The following is a 20975-nucleotide window of genomic DNA, read 5'->3' as shown; positions in this document are numbered from 1 at the left end:
TAGTTCTCAGCAGAGGGCACCTTTGTCCCCAAGGAGATAAGTGGCAATATCTGGAGACGTTTTTGTTTTTCACAATTGTGGAAATGCTAATGAAATCCGGTGGGTAAAGACCAGAGATGCTGCCAGACATTCTATACCACACAGTAACCACCCCCTGCCCCACTTCCACCACCGCGAACCAACAAAAAATTATCCAGCCCAAAATGTCACTAAAGCCAAAGTTGAGAAACCCAAGAAGTTCTGTATAGTCTTAGGACTCTAAAAAAAATTGAAAAATTAAAAAAAAAAAAAAAAAGAAAAAAATTCCATCTGATTATAATCATTCCAAGGTTACATGATTAGGGTATCTCAAGGATGAATTAATTAATTCATGCCACTAGACTTTCAAAATACTACAAATAAGTCATTGATTCAGGGTGCTACATAGCTGAATCAAGTTAATCCTAAATGTATTTTTAAAATAAGAAATATCTTAATCATTGGGAATCCCTGGTGTAAGAATGTATTTTCTTTAAAAAAGAATACTTAAATTTTAGAAGAAAGTTTCCATAGTTTTCTGAAGAGGTTAAAAACATGAGGGAAAAATTATTTTATTGTTGATGCTAAGCTCCCACAGAGACCAAAAGATCAGTGTTAATATGTGGCTCAAATAAATAGCTGTTATTTTTTGCCACAAATATTATTAAATATCTTAGTTTCCTATGTGTTTTATTTGTTTTTCTCAAATTTTGGTGTCATAACCTATTGTTTTATTACTATGTATAATAGAAGAAAATTTCTATGTATTCTTTTTTTTTTAAATTAGGAGTACTTGCATATAAAATTCTAGGGAGTATTTGCAATACAACCTATGCTTTCCAGAAACTCCTATTTATGAATCAGTATGACTTGAGAATTATCTCAAGTATTGGATTGTTATTTTTTTCTTCATTCCAATGCCAATTTAAATCTTAAAGAATTACCTAGAGTTAAGGAGATGGAATTCTGAAAAATCCCTGGTTGAAATGCCCAATAACTTTGTTGACTGCCTGGGGGGAAGAATTAAGAGCAAAATAGATTTCTTGAAATAATAGGTTACTTGATTATGTTTTCATGAATTATATTTGGACACTGTGTTATGAGGAAGTGAGGTGAATTGTTTGTTCTCTGACTTTATAGCTAAGAATGAAACGTTGGCATTACCTGCTGAATCTAAAACACCAGAAGTAGAAAAAATCCCAGCACGGCCCATAACAGGTAATGCGGTCCCTATGTTGTTAATTTTGAAAGAATAAATATTTTTTGAAATGATAAATGATTGACAAGTTTACACCTTTTTTCAGTGAGGGGCCATTAGGAAATTAATCTTCATCATAAGCACAAACAAAGAGATTGTAGGTCCTTAATTTAACATCTGGAAAACCAACTGATGCAGAAGGAACTATTGAATCTTATGACCCATATGTAATATGGAAGATATATTTCTCACTCGCAATTAAAATTGTCACCTCAACATTCTAAAATATTTTTATACTAAAATGTAATACTGTGGTTTTGGTGCTTTCCTTTTATATGAAGACATGAGTTCATTTTTCATTTCTTCACTTTTGCAAGTGGTCAGTTTAGCAAAATGCCATTATCCCTCCAAAATCTGTACCTTGATATCTATGAAGGCAGCCTGGAATCACTTAATCTATAGAAGATTATGAAAGATTAACAATCCAAATATAAAGAAAATATATAATAGTTCAGTAAAAATCCTTTCAAGAATAAATGTGGATACATTTTCCCCATAGTTGATCAGCCGTTACTAACAAACATTCAAGCATTTCTTCTCTAATGAACTGCCCAAGTCCAGCCCACTGGGGACATGTTATTCTCTGAACCACAGAGTTTTTGCCAGAGCAATACCACTTTATCCAAGTCCCAGTGAAACAAACATTTGCCCAGAATTTCCCCAAATCCACACTTAGCAAAATATCTCCAATCTAAAGTGAATTTTTTCATCTGTAAAATTACCATAAATTGAAATATCCGTGACATTTACCTTGTACTAAAGTCTTGGATTCATAACTGGTCCAGAAAAGATAAATATTGGTAGGGAAATAAAATAACGTGATTTCAAGAAACCTATTCAAGTAGGAATATTTCTTCCAGAGTAAGAAGTATATGCTTCGACCTACATGGGAAATGGACCTTCCATTCCCCATCTTCACAGGTGTGGGTCAAAGGTAGAAGCTATTTAAGATGCTGGAATAATCTATTCAAATAAAATTCCTGAGTAACTTTTCTAATTTCAATATGATTTGTCAATACCAAGAAAAGCATAGCCATGACTCAGTGGATGACTCCAAGTCCTTTTCTGCCCCAAAGATTGTATTAATTTTTCCCAGTTATACTTTATTGTCTTAGCACAGTATCTGATGGGAGAGTCTACGAATTTTAGTTCTCTGCCAAACCGTATTCACAGTTTTCCACTTCAGAAACACTTAGGCAAACACCATACCTCATTATTAAGTATTGTGTTTATTTTGTGTCTTTATCCTGCAGAATTCTGGGGTCATGTAGCTCACAGTTCATTCCAAATCCCGGTGATCCTGGTTCTTATTTACCTGAGCTCATCTTTGCCTTTGATTTAGCATTTGGAACAACCTTGTGGTTGAGCTTTTGAATCCTTAACATAATTTCAACCCCGTTCCAAGTTTTGCATGTTGACTGAAGTTTGGAAGAGAGAAATATTTAATGTAATAGTTTAAAATAAACCTTTTTGCCTTAGGTCATTCTTTTATTTGCCCATTTATTAATTCATTTAGATATTTGCCCCATGCTTACTTACTCCAGACGTTGTGCTAAGCCCTGGAAATAATGAGAAGGAAAAAAGCAGGCAAATAAAAGAATATGATTAGTAAGTACTTTCATGGTGGTCAGTTCACTGTGCTTTTTGGAACACATCGAAAGTGCACCAAACTTAGCAAGGAAGAAGGGTTGGGAGAAGTGTCAGCTCAGGTGCCTGGGGCAAGCCAGGGAGTCCTTCATGGACTTGAAAAGGATTGGTATATATATGAGTCCGTTACTAATTCTAACTGGACACCAAAATGCCTTATGATCTTTGGTTGCTTCATTTTATCTTAATTTACAAGTTGTTTTTTTTACCTTCCAGTGACTCCTGAGTCAGTGCCAAGAACCACGAAACCTACTGTGTCTAGTGCATTAGACTTTTCAGAAAAAACACTGGGTAATTCTAAGAACTTTTTTTTCTTTAATAATTCCCAACACTCATAGAAACAAAAAGAAACTCCAATGCCTTCATTCCCACCTCCTTGATTTCCCCTGCTCTCTTACTAGCAGTAGTGAACCTTCCTATTTCTTGGACTAATTCCATTAGAAAGTTAACAACGTGTTTGATTTTGGTGACTCATATTTTAGGCAGCCCTAGATTCTAGATGCTGACTACACACACTTTTTACCAGTCTTTTGGGATGTATAGGAAAAAAAAAAAAAAAACAACAGAATGCCAGTCTTTTAACCCACAAATCTTGCAGGGGTAGGGGAAACCTGGAAGTCTTCACTGTGTCTGTGCTTTCTGTTTCAATAGGCTTCCCGAGTTTTATGTGCATGACACTTCAGGAGAATCCCCAGAAGTGTCATGACTTTTAATAAGAACTTCATGTCATGCAAGTTAGCAGGTGCTCAGTCCAAGAGAATCTAACTTGCTTTGTCCTTTTCTGCTGAAGAAAAGGAGCAGCATGTGATTTCTTGTGTACGTGTGATGTTGATCTTCCATGTCACACCACACCCTTTGAACCTTTACCTTCACATTTTAACAGCTATGCGAAGCTTTTCCTGGAGGCACCAGCTTTTCCCGTTAAAGGCATCAGCTGCCCGGTGCACCCCGTGTAATGAGCATGCTTCACATGATGATGTGTTAACCACAGTGTCAAATCCTGACTCAGGGAGTTGCTGACTCAATTCTTCTTTATTTTAGTTCTCAGCGAAAGGACCCCGGAAACACTGCAAACTGTTCTAATACCTAGGTTTGAATTGTCACTGAGCACTCTAGGTAAAAATTATTAAACATTACAGCTTGTTATTACCTTGGAAATTTAATGCATGCTTTAAAGAAATCCTTAGGCTAATTCATTCAAATTGATCTCCTCATAGGAAAGAAGGGACAAATGCTTTATAGAACCGTAAGCTCCCCAACGTCAAGCCCTTAAATGTTAGAAAACATTTTATAACTTAGGATCCTGAAGAGTCTTTATGACAAATCCTTTCGCGGTTTTTCTTTTTGGCGGTCATATTTTGATATTATATGTGATTCTTCTTACTCAAAATCACTGTGTCACTGAATAAATTATTTTCTATACTTTTTCTAAATATCTTTTTACTCCATTGTTTATCCTGGCCGAGAAGATAAATTTATGGTCTTTTTTGTAGACTGTTTCTTAGAATTTATTTATGAGTGCAATATCAAAAATTGTTGGAGGAGGAGGTTAAATATAAAGCCATGTAGTTACTGAGATTCTATCCTTAAAAGCCATTAGATGGACATTTTTTAGTTCAGATGTGTTTAGTGCTTGATTTGAGTTAAAATGAAATATATCTAAGGGCACACAAACACATAATTAAAGAAATTAGGAAAGTCATTTAGTAAAAGTGAAATGGAGAACCAAAATTCTTCAAATGTAGCAGCTTGATTATAAAGAATAGAACAAGAAGTTTGATTATAGTAGCCAGCACTGAAATCACAAGAATAAGAAATACGACTAACAACAATTTACTTGACGTGAATAATTTTCCTTTTTGTGTCTTTTTTTGTTGTTTTTGCAAGCTTGAGATTTTGAAAAATCTTTTCTCTGTTCCTTGTACCTCACTCAGGTTGTAACATGTCTTATATGTTTCGTTGCAGCTCCGAAAAGCCTTCCAGAATTTCCTCAGGCAAAAACACCCTTCCCTTTTGAGAAACCTGGGGGCACCTTGGGTAATAACAGCACCTTAAACCTGGTGTTAAGATGTGGGTGCAGATTGCTTAATTGTGTAGGCCACGTTTACTGGATCCTATGTCAGCAAACTTCAATGTACTGATGAATTTGGGTAACTCAACCAAACAAGGGATTGATTTAAAAACAAAAAACCCTTATTTGATGACAGTTTCTACAACTTCAGTAACAGTCATCATTGTGTTAATTCTATATAGATTTAGGTTTTGTCGTCAAAAATGTTGAAAGTATGACACCAAATTCTGGCCTCTTTCTGATCACTAAATGCTCTCTGGATGGATGCATAATGATTTCCCAACTTTTGATTGAAATAGTGTGTGCTTTTAATTGCAAGCTCTGGTAGTCACGTAACCATACCGGCAACCTATTTGTATCCTTTTCTCCTCTCAAAAAATAATCTTCAGCGACTTCCATTTCTTTTTGCTGTAGCTTCCATTGAAAAGCCATGGATTGTGCCTACAAGTAAAATATATGAAGATTCCAAACCTCTCCCACCTCAAACTGGTAATTTTTTTCTTTTTTCTTTTTAAAAATCAATTGGAACAACAGTATTGAATAACTTCTCTTATTTTTATTTTTATAGGTTCCTTAGTTGATTATCAAAATACTTGTAGTAAATGGTAAAGCTATAATGCGTTCTTGATACTTGGAGGAATGTCGTGTTTTTCTAAATGCTAAAGTAAAACAGCTTTGTGTTTGTTTTAAAACTCTGTTTTAACGTCTGGATATATAATTAGAAGGGTGGCTAGAAGGTGAACTGTGAATTGGCACATGGATTTTCAAGAGACCTCTGTAGTGACATTGAGAACAGTAACAAAAATAAGTATCTTGGGTCTGATGTGTATCAGCTTAATGTTTCCCTTGCAGGTGGATATTTGTTTTTTGATTTTTTTTTCCAACAAAAATATTCAGTAAATAGTAGAGAGCTCACTATGTGCAGGGCATTGCTAAGTCCTAAAATCTGTTAAGAATATTGTGATAAAGAGGAAAGACCACAGATCTTGGCATTAAAAATGGACCTTGATTCCTGTTCCGGCTTTCTCATTAACAGTATACTTTAGCTCTTTTTTCTACTTTCCTGGGTCTTAGTTTGTTCTTTTATAAATTGTGGCAATTGGCTTTTTCTCCTGAGAATTCTTTGTCCCACCACTAAGACTGATGAGGGAGACAGCTTCCCTTTAAAAAAAAACACAGCAATAACAGATTTTCTTAATTAAAAAGTTATTTCCTATACATCTTGTCTTTGCTAGGGGTCTAGCAACTAAAGAGAATAGTCAGCATGTGAGAATTATACTAAAACCTCAGAAACCACTTGGTATGATTACATCCATGATTTTTGTTTTACTTGTTTGTATTTAATTGTTGTGCACCTTCTAGTTGTGATGCTTTGAGTACGTATAATATAGTATGTAATGTAGTTGAAGTTCATGTAATGAAGTTAAGTACACTGACATTTTGTGGCATTTTCCAGAAAGGATTCCAGCAGAGGACTGGTTTGAGAAAGGAGGAGAATGAGCCTTCAGAGGCATAGATGTTAGCTAAATTATTCCTTCTCTGGTACATGTAATGGGCTCAGATCTCAGCAAAAGATAAAAGGATGGCATCACATGAAGTAAGCATGTCTATTATAGTCTCCCCTAGTTTTCTCCAGTGGGAAAACACTTGAAAGTTGGTGATGGTTGTCAACCATCCAGAGAAGTCTCAAATTGGGTCTTACACGGGCTTCGTTCCCCCAGAGTCACTGACCCTGAAACTGTAATGCAATTACTTAATGTGGGTGCAAAAATATCCTTAGCATTCCAGGTCACCTGAGTCTAAAATCTGGGTCCGGGGTAGAGTTTCATATGGAGCCATTCCACAGGCCCAGCTGCACTGTGGCTATGGAGCAACAGCCAGTCTGTGGACCTGTGTGATGGTTTATCTCCTGCACTGTGGCATGCCTGGCCTGGCTCCCATGTCCTTCATGAGGATTATGGCTCTCAAACCAAACTAGGGCCCACGGGACTAAATAAAGGCTTAGGCCCCTTTCATCTCTTAGCTTGGGTTATTTACCTTGGGGGCATAGGGCAACCTACATTTCCATTGAGCAGCCTGTAGTTTTTTTGTGTCTATGATTATCCGAGAATGAACTGACCAGAGTCTCAAGGAAACCGCTTATGGAATTTTAACGGCAAGGACATGAAATATATATAAATCCTGAACTGAACTAAGCTTTGGGGAGGGAGGAGAATATGTTGGGAAGGGAGGATTGTAGGGTTACAAAGAGAGATGAAATTAAAGATCCTAGTGAAGGAAAGGTTCCTTTTGCCTTTAATTCCAGAAAGGAATATTCTGGCCTTGCTCTGATGGAGTATGAATAGTGGCTAATGCAGCAGGAAGTGCTTGCATTATTCCGTTACCTCACTGCTGCCAGAGCAACCTTAAGCTGCCAGAGAACTTCCAACTTTGACTGCCAACCCCCTCTGGATGAAGTGTGGGGCTTGTCATGGCTATAACAGTTCAGTAGGTAATGATCTCAGGCATGAGCATTGGCCCTAGAAATTTGCAAGCCTTCCCTCACAACACTTAAATTTTATATTTCTGCTACTTAGTATGCTCCTTGGAACAGCAGCATTGGCATCACCAGGGAAGTTGTTAAAAAGGCATAATCTTGGGCTCTACTTCAAATCTACTGAATCAGGATCTGCTTTTTAAACAAGGTCTCCAGGGAATTCGTATGAATGTAGAGTTTGAGAAGCACTACCTTATCACTAACCTCTAATATTTTACACATGTAGGTAAGAATCATCAAATGTAGTCAGTTGTAGGATGGGAGGCCTCAAGTCAATATAAGATTGGTTTCTCAAAGTGGGTGATTATGTCTTGTTTCTACTAATGCTTCTATCTCTTATGTAAGTGTTCTGTGTGGCATCTTCCTAACATGTTAAAATTTATCCTATATATTGTGACTTAAAGAGTTGATATATTCATGCTATCCTTTCATTCATTTAAGACTTTCCTGTTTCTTGTGATTAATTTTGTGTGAATTTATACATGTACTAAGTTTCTATTTCCTATTTAGTTTCAATGTATAGGATTATTTTACTTTCCAGTCATTCACTGTGGTTTCCTAATGGAATTGTTTTAGAAAGTCAGAAGAGAGAGGGGTAGAGATAGTAGTGGAATGCTGGTCCATAATACCATTTGTCCCATTTTTAGTTATTATATCTTTTGAAGAAATGATACATTTTAGCTGGGGTTAATGATATTATTAACACTTTTTGTTAATAATGAACACATTTTGTTTTCTTTGGGGTATAGTGTGTCTGTATTTGCTATATGAACTCCCTTCAGCCAAAGACCACTAGGACCACACCTGTATTTGAACAAAGTTAAAGCTATTGCTCATTCTAACAATGGAGAATGCAGAGCATGAGGAACTGTGGGGTCCTTGGTAAGAGGGTACTAGAAAGGACTCACTGTAGGACTTGGTCTTGTTTTAGGTGATTCTGGGGAGGGTCCAAGGAAGCAATGCCTGGATTGGCTGCTGCCAGAAAACGGGAGTAATTCCATAACCAAGTATCTTAATCCTTAACTAGAAGGCAAGAAGAACAGTGAAGTTGTGATTGGTAAATCCATATTAGTCAGAAAGTGGGGATAGTAATTTTTGTTTTGCACACAACCAAACAGTGGTCTTGTTTTTGTCTTGATCTGTGTCGGTCACCAAGCGGTCTTGTCTGATATGAGTGTTAACTTCAAATTGTTGATGTTGAGCAGGAGAGTGCCACAGCCCAATGTGTGTGTGCCAGGCCAACTCCTGGGTGCCAGAGGCTGCTTTTCTCTTTAACAACCATTAAGTGTGACTTACCAGTACCTTTTGTAGAATTCATTTTGCTTCAACATTTACTAGATTTGTTTTCCATATTTACTTCATGTTTTGTATCAAATGATCACAACGCATGCTCTCAAAAAGCTGTCTGTATTACTTTGGGATATAAAAAAGCTGTATGAAAATTCTAATTTGCATGCTGATTATTTAAATCCCTAGGTCAATTCAATAGATTATGAAAGAGTGAAATAGGGTATTTGGAACTTGGAATATTGTGGAAAATCTGAGAAGTGTAATGATCAAACATGTTCTTCCCCACTTTTAGCCTATTTGCTCCAACCTTAGTATGGCATTTTTTGATCTCATCATTTAGAATTGTATTTTGTATTCAACCTTCTCTAAAGTATGTTGAAGTAGGATTGATTGATGTCTTTATTCCCTTGGCAAACCTAAGTTTTCTTAAAGTTTAGAAAAGAGAGGATTAAAATCTACTCTATAATTATACATCAGAATGTATACTCTTTAAAATAAATTCTATATTAAAAGAAAGTTGGCCACCTTTTAAAAATATGTAAGTGCTTGTAACAAAAACTCAGGAAAGAAAATTTTTCTGATGACATGATAGAATTGGTCTTAGGTTCTATTGAAAAGTGGCCAGTTGACTATGATTTCTGTGTACTATAGAATGAGTTCTAGAAGAGTAGTCTACCTTCCAGTCCCCCAAAGAATTGTGCATTTGTGTGTATGTGCACGCATTTGTTGAATTGCTTCTTCATTGGTATAATTTTGTATTTGCACAGCAATTTCCTATTAAGAGATTGAAAGGTTGTATATATACCATCCTATTGATCCTCCAGAAGTCCCTGGAAATAGAGTTACCATTTTCTTTTAAAGCAACAAGTGAGAGGCTTGCCCTGAATGAGTAGAGGAGCAAAAACTAGATCCTCATTGATTTCTTTCCTAAGCTTCTAACAACCACACCAAGTTAAGAGTGAAATAATGTTATACAGTTTACTTCGAAATTTTTTCTTGAATAGCTTACCAACAGAGCAAATGATGCTAGGACCAGGTGCCTTCTAGATTTTTAAGCAACATTAAGTGGTCTGTGAGTAAGACTGGCCACTTTCTGACATTCATTCTTCTTGTGAATGTGATCACTGATCTGTGACCTATGCAGTGACACAGCTGGGTTAATAACCAACTCAAGTACGTAGTAGTTATGTGGCTGTAGACAAGTGATTTAACCTCTGAGAGTCTCAATTTTCTCACCTATAAAATGGAAATAAAATTTTTTTCATTGAGTGTTAGGTCTTGGAAATAATGCGTTTAAAAAAATAGTGTAAATCACTAAATCTAATTTGCAGTACTTGAGAGGTACTCTGTCATCCTTTCCTTGATACAGTGGACTCTTGAATTGAATGCATCCCCTTCCTACCACACTGCCCATCCCAAACCTCCTGAATTGCTGCAGATACTCAATAATAATAATACAATAACATGACTGAAAAAAAGGAAGAAGGAAGAGAGACAATAAAAAGACTCTAACTTGCATATAAGCTTAACAAAAGATTGTTGGATCTTCATTTCACTTGTTTAAACATTTTTTAAAAAGAATGTATAGGATATATGCATTGTTATTTAAAGAGGCATTGCCCCCATGGAATGGTCTGACATCTTATTAACTCTGGGCAAGGATGTATAACACAGCCACGCTGTTGAGTTAGAGTAGCAACCTGAATCTTTCTATAAACTGGGCCCTGAGACCCTTCCTAGGTTCAAGGAGTAAAATGATGTGTGACCAACTTGCTCTGTTTTCCATGGGCATCAGAGGTGGGAGAGGCAGCATAAATGCTGTGTGTACCATCCCACAGCTCAGGCACGTGCATCATTTCTCAAGCCCTTATGTCATTGAAAGGGTAAGATGGAAATCATCTTTTGGTTTCTGGCTTCATAGTGTCATCAGTGCTAAGCCTCCTTAACTTGATCATCCACTTAAAAAGACCATCAGTTAGTACCAGGAAAGAATTTTTTTTTTTTTAAGTTTATTTATTTTGAGAGAGAGAGAGCATGAACAGGGGAGGGGCAGAGAGAGAGGGAGAGAGATGATCCTAAGCAGGCTCCATGCTGTCAGCCCAGAACCTGACTCAGGGCTCAAACTCACAAACTGTGAATTCATGACCTGAGCCAAAACCAAGAGTCAAATGCTTAACCGACTGAGCCACCCAGGTGCTCCAGAAAATATTTTTTTTTTGTTTACTTACTTTTAAAACAAAGTTTTTTTTTTTTAAGGTTTATTCATTTTTCAGAGACAGCATGAGTGGGGGAGGGGCAAAGAGAGAGGGTGAGAGTAAGACAGGCACCCCAGGCAGGCTCCACACTGTCAATCAGTGCAGAGCCTAATGTGGGGCTTAAACTCATGAACCGTGAGATCATGATCTGAGCCAAAGTTGGACGCTTAACCAACTAAGCCACCCAGGTGCCTGTAATACCAGGAAAGATTTAAAGTTTGTTTGTTTTATTTTCAGAGAGAGAGAGAGAATGAGAACATGCACACCCAAGCAAGCAGGGGAGGGACAGAGAGAGAGGGAGAGAATCCCAAGCAGGCTCTGTGCTGTCAGCACAAAGCCTAATGTGGGGCTCGAACCCAGGAATGGTGAGATCATGACCTGAGCAGAAACCAAGAGTCGGTTGCTTAACCGACTGGGCCACCCAGGTGCCCTAGTACCAGGAAAGATTTAAAGCTCAATTCAGACAAAGATAATGGTTTCTTTATACAACCCAAGATGATCTGACATGTTCATTTTCATTTTTAGAAAACTCTCCTGACTGTTCTTTCCTCAGTGTACCCAGACTAACTGATTTTTCCCTCCAAATGTACTGTGACTTACTATTAAGACAACTCATCTTCTGGCATAATTCCTTCCCCTTGAACAACAAACAGTTATCCTTAGAAGCTCTCCCTTGACAACAGAGTCAGAACTGAGAATGATCAGCCTCAGTCTTTTCATTAGAATCTACTTTGAGAGCTGCCTTTAGGAGTTCATCACTTACTATTTTCAGTACTTTGTAGAACTTCAGGAAATTACCATATGCACTTAAGATCTATAAATCATTTAAAGACCTGAACGCTGAATGATCACACATGGGGAGTGGTATACTGGTTGGAAAATTGTGGTTTGCTCAGAGTGGTTGAAAAGAGATTGAACTCTATCTACATTTGGACCTTACTGCCTCCCTGTGAGTTGTTGATGATTACAGATCTGGCCCACCCAACTGGATTAAGCCCTAGAGAGGAGAAAAAAGTGGAGATGAGTGGTAGTGTTGATGCTTACAGAGCAGGAAAATAGGATTCACGTGTAGCAGATGGTTTACAGATTCACTGTGGCCTCTTAGAGATTTACAGCCTCAGCCTTTGGTTTTGCTTCATGAGCGTTTTCTTGTATGCACTATTTTCACAAATTTCAAGTCCAAACAGAAAGATACTTTATTTTTCCATTAACTAAGGAAAGCACGATGTATTTATTTAAATGGTACTGAGAACTGTGTGTGTGGTGTTCATAAATGCTTTTCTCATCCCGCTATTTATTGATAGTCCTATTGTATCTTCCCGTTGCTTCTTCATATGTTTTTAGGATTCTATTTCCATGGCAGGGTATGGCCACATAAGCATATGGCAGGTAATTAATTGTGTAGTAGAGGAAGAGATCTGTGTGCACAAGTATGTGTATCATAAAATAATTAAAGGGGCCTATTCATTTATTTTCATTTGTCCTTACTAAGAGCATGAACCACTCAGCTGTCAAACTGTTATTTGTTCATTGTAATGGCCATCTTGCAGGTTAACTCTATTCTACTAATTAATAGAATAATTATTCCTATTAATTTTATTGAGTCTCCACCATGTACCAGGCTCTGTGGTAAAATAAACTTTGGAGTGCGTCATGAACATGACTGACTCAATTTCTGTCCTAATGACGCCTTTCACCTAAGAATTTGATGAAAAAGGAAAGTCTTTCACATAGGTACTAACATTCATGGAATTTGAATGGAATAAATTGATAAGTTCTTAATAAGCGGAAATGCTTTATCTGTGTGCTATCACATTTCCAGAGCAATATCAGAGCATTTTTATGATGGGATTTACATCTGATTAGTTTTTTAAAATCATTTTTAAAAAATGTACAACTGGGGCACCTAGGTGGCTTAATTGGTTAAGCGTCCGACTTTGGCTCAGGTTACAGTCTCATTGCTTGTGAGTTTAAGCCCAATATTGGGCTCTCCACTGTCAGCACAGAGTCCACTTGGGATCCTCTGTCTCCCTCTCTCTGCCCTTCCCCACTAGCACTCTCTTTCTTTCTCTCTCAAAAATAAACATCTAAAAAAATAAAACATGTAACCAACAAAACATAATTTAACAATGTGGTTTTAGGAAGTTGTGAGCAAATGAGCAAATGTTAGTATGGCTTATTTCATAATAATTTTTCTGAGAAATATAAAAGTGAAATTGAGTTATCATGATAAGTCATTACTGCTACTTGAAAGAAAATAATTGCTTTTTCTAACCTTCGAATTGAACTACCTATTTTACTTGTATTGGATTGGTTCTGCAACTTTTGGTCCCATTTATGTTCTGTGAATGCGAGACTAGAGATGATGCTTAATGTCAAACAGGAGCATTTCCTCCACATTAGTGATAGAAAATATTTGCCTCTAAACAGTAATGCATGATAGCATGTGGAGAGTCTAAGAAACAGGAATTTGCTCTTCACTCTTAGCTATCTATCACTCTTATAGCTGAAGTAGCCTTTTAAAAGCCAAGAGGCCTAATCATTTGACACATTTTACTCTGGTATAGAAATACATATACAAGAATTTCGTAAAGAAATCAAGAGCTTTTTTTTTAAAATTTATTATTTTTTTAATGTTTATTTATTTTTGAGAGAGAGAGAGTGAGTGGGGAGGGGCAGAGAAAGAGAGGGAGACAGAGAATCTGAAGCAGGTTCCAAGCTCTGAGATGTCAGCACAGAGCCCAACGCAGGGCTTGAACCCATGAACAGTGAGATCATGACCTGAGCTGAAGTCAGATGCTTAAACTACTGAGCCACCCATGTGCCCCATTTTTGTTTTTTGTTTGTTTGTTTTTGTTTTTGTTTTTGTTTTGAGAGAGAGAAAGCATGCATGAGCAAGTAGAGGGGCAGAGAGAGAGAGAATCCCAAGCAGGCTCCACTGCTGTCATTGCAGAGCCTGATGCTGGGTTTGGTCTCACAAACTGTGAGATCATGACCAGAACTGAAATCAAGAAGAGTCAAATGCTTAATGAGCTGAGCCACCCAGGTGCCCCAAGAGCTGTTGATTTTTAGAGAACTCCATTTTTGACATTGTTCTCTCCTCTGGTATCTATTATTTGAGATTCACAAAACGTGTTTAATTTTTTTTAATACTTATTTATTTTTGAGAGAGAGACAGAGCACGAGCGGGGGAGGGGCAGAGAGAGAGGGAAACACAGAATCGGAGGCAGGCCTTAGGCTGACAGCACAGAGACTGATGCAGGGCTCGAACTTGTGAACCGTGAAATCATTACCTGAGTCAAAGTTGGATACTTAACTGACTGAGCCACCCAGGTGCCCCAAAAAAGTGTGTTTAAGCCATGAGTGAAGGGGGGTGATAACATGCCTCTCAAAGCTGCTCAAACAACATAAAACTTCCAGCAAGTGGTATTTGTGAGTTATTAGCACTCTTGTTCTTAACTATTCAACTCTCAGAAACTCCAGAAATAGAAATAGCAGGGGCCAAGTCTTCTGGAAGATGTGTTATTTTAATATTAAGTATATTTGAGAAAATGTTTTAGGTGTGAGAGGTCTGTGATACTTGGGAGCTTCCCGACATGAGGCACCACGGCCAGAGGATGACAGAAGGAGGGCTTCCTTCCCCAGTATAGTGCTTTCTGAGAATAACTTGAGGGAAGATGGCAGCCTGGCTTGCAACCAGGCAAATAGAAAGGAATTATCAATATAGAAAAGAAATAGAAAGGGGGTACTCTTGGGACAAAAAGTACAGAATATAAGAAAGCTGGTTCAGTGTTAATAGATAGAAGGGATGTGTATGACTTAGGGTAACAAAAAGACAGTTGTAGCGTTTTTCAAAAGTTAGCAGCAATATAAAAGTCAAGATATTTATTCATAACTTCTAGTATAAGAAGTTTAAATAGAAGTTGGGAAAGTTTCCTAACTTGTTTGGTAATACATAGAACTGACTTGGGTATATATCCATGACTTGAAATTGGCTTGAAGCAAGCAAGATCAGCAACCACCAGCATTTTTGTCCTTCAAAAGGTTTGTCATTCTTATCTGACTCTTTAAAATTGTAGCTAGGCTAAAGAAAACCTTGCATTGCAATTTAAAGCATTGGCTCTTAGAACATGTGCATGACTCAGAATGTTCTTTCTGTTTTTGAAGATTTTGCGAAGTAGTAGATTGGCCTTCACAAAGAGAATTCTCTTTCCTGCCTCTTCAGTATGTGGTGCAATATAAACTGCCCTCTGTGCATATCTGGGTGTATCACACAGTCTGATATTATCTTTCTTATGCCTTCCACTAGCACTGGTTCTAAGTCATGACATGGTCGCTGACTGACAAGTAACCTTGCTGAGTAAATTTTCCTATGAATTCCTTTTTAGTTTATTTCTGTAGAGCCATTTTGAGTGGGTCAGGAAAGTAACATGGATCGCATGACAATTAATGCTTTCACTTCACCTCCCATTACCATACTGACAGCTCTTTGTGCAGAAAAAGAGAACATCTTTAATTTTTATTTTGATGCTCTTTTTGCTTGCAGATTCAACTCTTACGTGAACATGAAATTTATCCCTGTATTAAGATCAACCTTGTTTTTCAAGGTCACCCTGCTTTCCTTGGTTTATGTAGAATATTAAATTTATCCTGAAATCCACCTAGATTGTAGAAGGGCTCATGGCTCCACTAGGAATATAGAAAGAAAGTTGCCTCTAGGTAAAGTGGCAGGAGGCGTGGTGCAAGAAGAGAGTACTGGTCTTAACTCAGCTCTTCTTGGCCCTGTTAATGGGATGACAAATACACTGAACTTGACAACGCCTGTGTGGGACCACTGGCAGATGTTTTCACAGCTGCGAATCTCAACTTCATCATGTAGAAAATGGAATTAACACCCCATTATCTAGAAAATGGGTATAATGCCTACCTCACATGTTTCTCAGGGATATTGAGAGGGTTAAATAAGCTGATATGTGAGAAAGTGCCATGCAAACTGGAAAGTGCTGTCCAAACATAAGATACCATGATGGTAACTTTTACTAAGTAGGAAGACTAAACTATTTGGTGCAAATAGCTTCAATGTGACTGTTGTTTCCTTCTTTGGAAATCTCTCCTCAAATTGCTTCTGACTCATTTATGTTTACACTCTTTGAAGCTCTTTGATTTAGAGCTGGCACCACTTCATTGTAAATATATAGCACTATGTGCACATCACCCACGAGGCCAGTGCCAGGGCTCACTGTACAAAAGCCTTTAGTTTGGGGAAAGCCTAGAGGCAAGTCTTAGTGATTGCTTACACATTTAGTGACAAGACCAATAGCCCAGAGCCCAAACGCACTAGCACTTACATAAAACTCTGTTTTACCCAGCATTAAACTGTGTCATGAAATTTTTTAAAATTAATCAAAATTAACATCTTCTCTTTTGTTTTACCTTTTCTTTTAAAAGCAACTTATGATGTTTTCTCAAGCCCTACAACATCAGATGAGCCTGACATATCAGAACCCCATACAGGTATACCCCGCCTCTCAATTCTTTCTTTGGATGCCAAATGTTCTGGCAACACTATGCCTCGTTCTTGCTTTAACTTGCGCAGAGTGAAAAAGCACACTCTTCAGGGTTCTGCAGGAGAGAAGTGGCAGTCTGTATCAGTGAGATGGATTCTACCCATTTCTCTGTTGAGCGATTACTTCTTTATCAGTAATAAGCTCTGCCACACGTGGGAGATGCAGATAAATTTGGTTGCCACTGACCCAGAGTAATGTATTAACAGAATCACTCTAAAAAGGTTTTAGATTCTTAGGGACTTTTCTGTAGAGCAGTGGCTCTCAGATGGGGATGATGTCTCTCTCTTCTCCCCCCAGAGGCATTTGGCAATGGCTAGATACATTTTTGATTGTCACAACTGGGGAAGGTGGCACTGACTTCTAGTGGGTAGAGGCCAGGGATACTGCCAAACCCCTGCAATGTACAGGACAGCCCCCGTCCCCCCAACAACAAAGAATTATGCAGCCCTAAAAGGCAATAGTGATGAGCTGAGAAATCGTGCACTAGAGCAATCATGTCATTCATTGGTCTATAGAAGTTCAGTTGGGTTTAATCTTTGGCATTCTCCTACTGATCCACATACAGTGAATGTAACTCAATCTAATAATTCATTTTAGCAACTGTTTATTAAGCACCTACTAAACTAGGTACTATGAGAGATTCCAAGTCAATATGAGTGGTCTCTGCTAGACATAGATATATGTCTGATATTTTTGTATATTTCACCTGATATCCACACTATTTGTGCCATGATAAAAGCAAATAATTTTAAATAGCAGAAAATAAGAGAAAAAATGGAATAGAGTGTTGAGTGTGTTCAGTTAGTAGTTAAACAAAGGTGAGAAACCAAAAAAGCCAACTGAAGACAAGTTGAATACATGAAACGTTTTTATAATGGTTTCTAATGTTTAAAGTATACATGTTTTTAAAAGTGAGTTCATCTTCAGCTCCTAATGAATCACTAGTTTTAAAATGTTGGTCAGCAGTCATTCAAGTGTTCGTGATACTTTTCCCCATATGAGGAATAATTTATTACTCATGAATTTGTATTTTATTCTTGGGGCCTTCTGCTTTTATAAATGTTGACATTTATTCCAACAGAAACAAGTGATCCATTTCTGGATTCTGTCCCACCTAAAACTTCTAGAACTCTTGAACAGCCAAGGGCAACACTGGGTAATGTTTTTAACAGAAAAATCCTACTTTGTTTTCCATCAAGAGAAAATCCATGTGAATGCCATTCTTCCAAATGACCATTTCATTCCATCACATTTAATCATTTATTTCATTCCTATTTCTGAATATATATATTTTTTCCTGTAATGCAGTCATCTTATGTTCCATTTTGGGTGTGTGCACCCTCTCTTTCTCTCTCTTTTTGAACTCTAATAGATAATTATTTTTTCCATCCTTAAAGGAATGAAAAGCTTTGAAAACTGCATGGACTCTTCATCATCCATATCATCCCATCTCATGTGTTTATGGCCTGTATCACCTCTTTTCCATGTGTTGAGTCTGCCTGGAGTGAACTGCTGAACGATCATCATTCTGACCTTTTCTTTAAATCATTATTTCATCCACCAGCTTTCAACACTATATGCATTTTTCATTCTTAATCATGGACTTGTAGCATGTGCTTGGTAACACCATCTAAAAAGCATGTTAAAATCCTTAAAATACCTTTTTAACTGGAATGACTTGGTGGGTGGGGTGTTTGTATTTTCAGCTCCAAGTGAAACACCATTTGTTCCTCAAAAACTGGAAATCTTTACTAGTCCTGAAATGCCACCTACAACACCTGGTAACTAATGATGTTTTTATTTGTATACTTTGAAAGAACAGATAAAATGACCAAAAAGAATCTGTTACGTTGGACTTCCAGAATATTTTCAGTAGTAAATATTTCCCTTTATTCTATACCATGAAATTCTTCCAAGAACTAGGTTATCTATCATACTTTGCCTTGTGAGAATCCTCAAAGAATCTCCATAATCTTGGTGTCCATATATTTGAAGAATTATTTCCCTTTTATAATCCTTTCAACTCTGCCAACCAGAAAACAGAAGTGGAATTACAGACCATAGTTACTCTAAAATACATTCCCTTCTATTCAGCATGATTAGATAGCACTTGGTCAGAATATTTTTCTCAAAGTAGTCTAAATATAAAGAGCACCAAGTAGATTCTATAACCCTGGAAATGATAAGAAAAGATGGGTTAAGAAAGATAACACAGCCTACATTCTATAATGGTCTAAAAGTTATTAGAATAATGTAATTCATTAACTCATGGTGAGGTTAGTAATGAGCTACAGAATTAAAGAAGTTCTGAACTTCCATTCTCTCAATCCCAAATATTTGTGTTTGTCCTCTGTTGTTTGGTAAATTATCTTTTGAGTTCTTAAATGTACCTTGTGTTCTTGAATCCCTCAAGAGTGCTTACCTCCCGGTACATTTAACTCAACAATATACCTTCAGTGTTCATATAGATACTTAATTCATTTTGGCCCAATCAGCACATTTATTGAGAACCTTCTGGGTATAAAGCACAGTGCCTGGCATTCTGGGCATACAAAGAAATAAAAAGCAGTTCTTGTACTCAAGGAGTTTACAATTGTGACCTGATTGGCCTCTGTGCAATATTATTTATCAAAGCTATATTAAATCTTCTTTCAGCTACCCAGCAAACTACATCTATCCCTTCTACACCTAAACGACGCGTCAGGCCCAAAAAACCAAGAACCAAACCTGGTAAATAATGGTCTCTTTAACTTCTCAGGATACTTAATTCCAAATACATAATGTCTCTATTTTCTTTTTCATAAAAAGAAGCTATATGATTCTACAGGTCAAAGTTTCTTCACAAAATTTGAAATTAGCTGAAGATGAATTAATGCAAAATGACAAAAATCAAACAATTTTTCAGTAAGACTTCATTGAAAATTAAGTCCGTGATCTTCTTGCTTGTGAATTTTGGTATAAACCCAGAAACAAGTCCTAATGTCTTGTTAGTGTTAGGAAGTAAGATAGTTAGTGTGATTTATTTCCTTGGTATGCATGTATATTTAGGTGTTTATTAGGCTAGCAGTTGGCGTTTGGGGAGCCTACTATGTTTTCAACTGAGCTAGGGCAGTGGCTGAGAGGAGAGACCATGACTCTGACTCTCCAAATGCTTATAATCTCAAAAAGATTCTACAGCAGAGAATGAGAGAGCTGCTTGTGAGACTATAATACTTGTGCAGAAGCTCAGAAAAAGAGTTGAGGATGTAAGCTTCAAAATATGTGTAGGGTTTAGACAGAGGAGAAGGAGGAGGGAACACATCCCAACACCGAATTTGCATGGTAGAGGTAGCTTATCAGGAGGTACTATTTTTCACTGTCAAGTAATACACTCAGAATCATGCCCAACAAATCAGGTTTTGCTTATTCCATGATAGTATAAATAGTTTTTTTTTATCGCCTTTACTATTATGACTGAACTTAGAGATTATTTCCCAAAACCTGTACTCACTGCCTTTGTAAACACTGACAATTAAATATGGCAGGATTTGAAAGGGTCATTCAGTTATTCTTCGAGCGATTATCTTTTTATTGTCTGTAGGATATCTTAATATTTTTATTTCCTTTCCATCACCAGAAAGAACCACAAGTCCTGGAACAATTACATCTAAAATTCCTAAAAGCCCTGAACCTACATGGACAACACTGGGTAATGACATGTCCTTAGTAGTTAGATGTGTTACTTAATTTTACCATGAAAATCCAGTACCTTAGCTTTTGTGTAATGTCTCAGTCACTGTGCTAGTTGGATAATTGTGATGATTTCATAGAGTACAGCAGCCCTGTGACTTTCATGATTTTGGGTAATTGGTCCCATAGTTAATGTACCTGAAATCAGCATTCAGACATCATCCTGTACCTTGGAAAGCTGGAAAACACGGCTGCTTCATCACCTTCCATAAGTCATTGCATTTGAAGTAGAGTCCTAAACACAGTTCTCCATTTTTCTGAGTAAGATCCTCAAGTTCAACTTCAGACTTCTTTTGGAAGAACCATGTTCTATTATGATGTTAGTAGAATTTCTTTGTATAGTAGATCATGCATTATATCTATCAGTGATTATCAATCTTAAACATGCCTTCTTTCTGGTGCTTAAAGACTTGTATGTGGCTGAGAAATGTGAAGTAAGGGGGCCAAATGATTCCATAGATTTTTTTCAAAGATAATGGATTAAAGTAATGTTCTTTGTGTAGTTATTGTTGCTATTTGTAGCAATGCCATTTCTGTTAGTTCAAATATGTCCTGAAATGTTTTTTTCAAACCAGATGAAAATTTATCACTTTATTCATTCAGT

General features: G+C 37.1%; 1 protein-coding gene across 13 annotated transcripts in view; it reads left to right on the top strand.

Moving 5' to 3' along the window:
- Window positions 1-20975, top strand: part of LOC102970387 (ABI family member 3 binding protein) — a 257824-nt gene that overhangs the window by 124500 nt on the left and 112349 nt on the right. For 10 of the 13 annotated variants that reach the window (XM_042998586.1, XM_042998591.1, XM_042998588.1 and 7 more), the window contains exons 10-19: window positions 1159-1236; window positions 3140-3214; window positions 3965-4039; window positions 4889-4960; window positions 5409-5483; window positions 16524-16589; window positions 17724-17798; window positions 18349-18423; window positions 19298-19372; window positions 20259-20330. In XM_042998586.1, coding sequence (XP_042854520.1) covers window positions 1159-1236; window positions 3140-3214; window positions 3965-4039; window positions 4889-4960; window positions 5409-5483; window positions 16524-16589; window positions 17724-17798; window positions 18349-18423; window positions 19298-19372; window positions 20259-20330 — 738 coding nt within the window. The remainder of the gene's footprint in view (window positions 1-1158; window positions 1237-3139; window positions 3215-3964; window positions 4040-4888; window positions 4961-5408; window positions 5484-16523; window positions 16590-17723; window positions 17799-18348; window positions 18424-19297; window positions 19373-20258; window positions 20331-20975) is intronic. The other 3 variants (XM_042998592.1, XM_042998593.1, XM_042998589.1) reach the window with 1 other exon arrangement.

The sequence above is a fragment of the Panthera tigris genome, chromosome C2 (genome assembly GCF_018350195.1).
Source record: "Panthera tigris isolate Pti1 chromosome C2, P.tigris_Pti1_mat1.1, whole genome shotgun sequence".
NCBI classification, from domain to species: domain Eukaryota; kingdom Metazoa; phylum Chordata; class Mammalia; order Carnivora; family Felidae; genus Panthera; species Panthera tigris.
The sequence above is the reverse complement of the archived record's forward strand: the minus strand, read 5'-3'. Positions and strand labels throughout refer to the sequence as shown.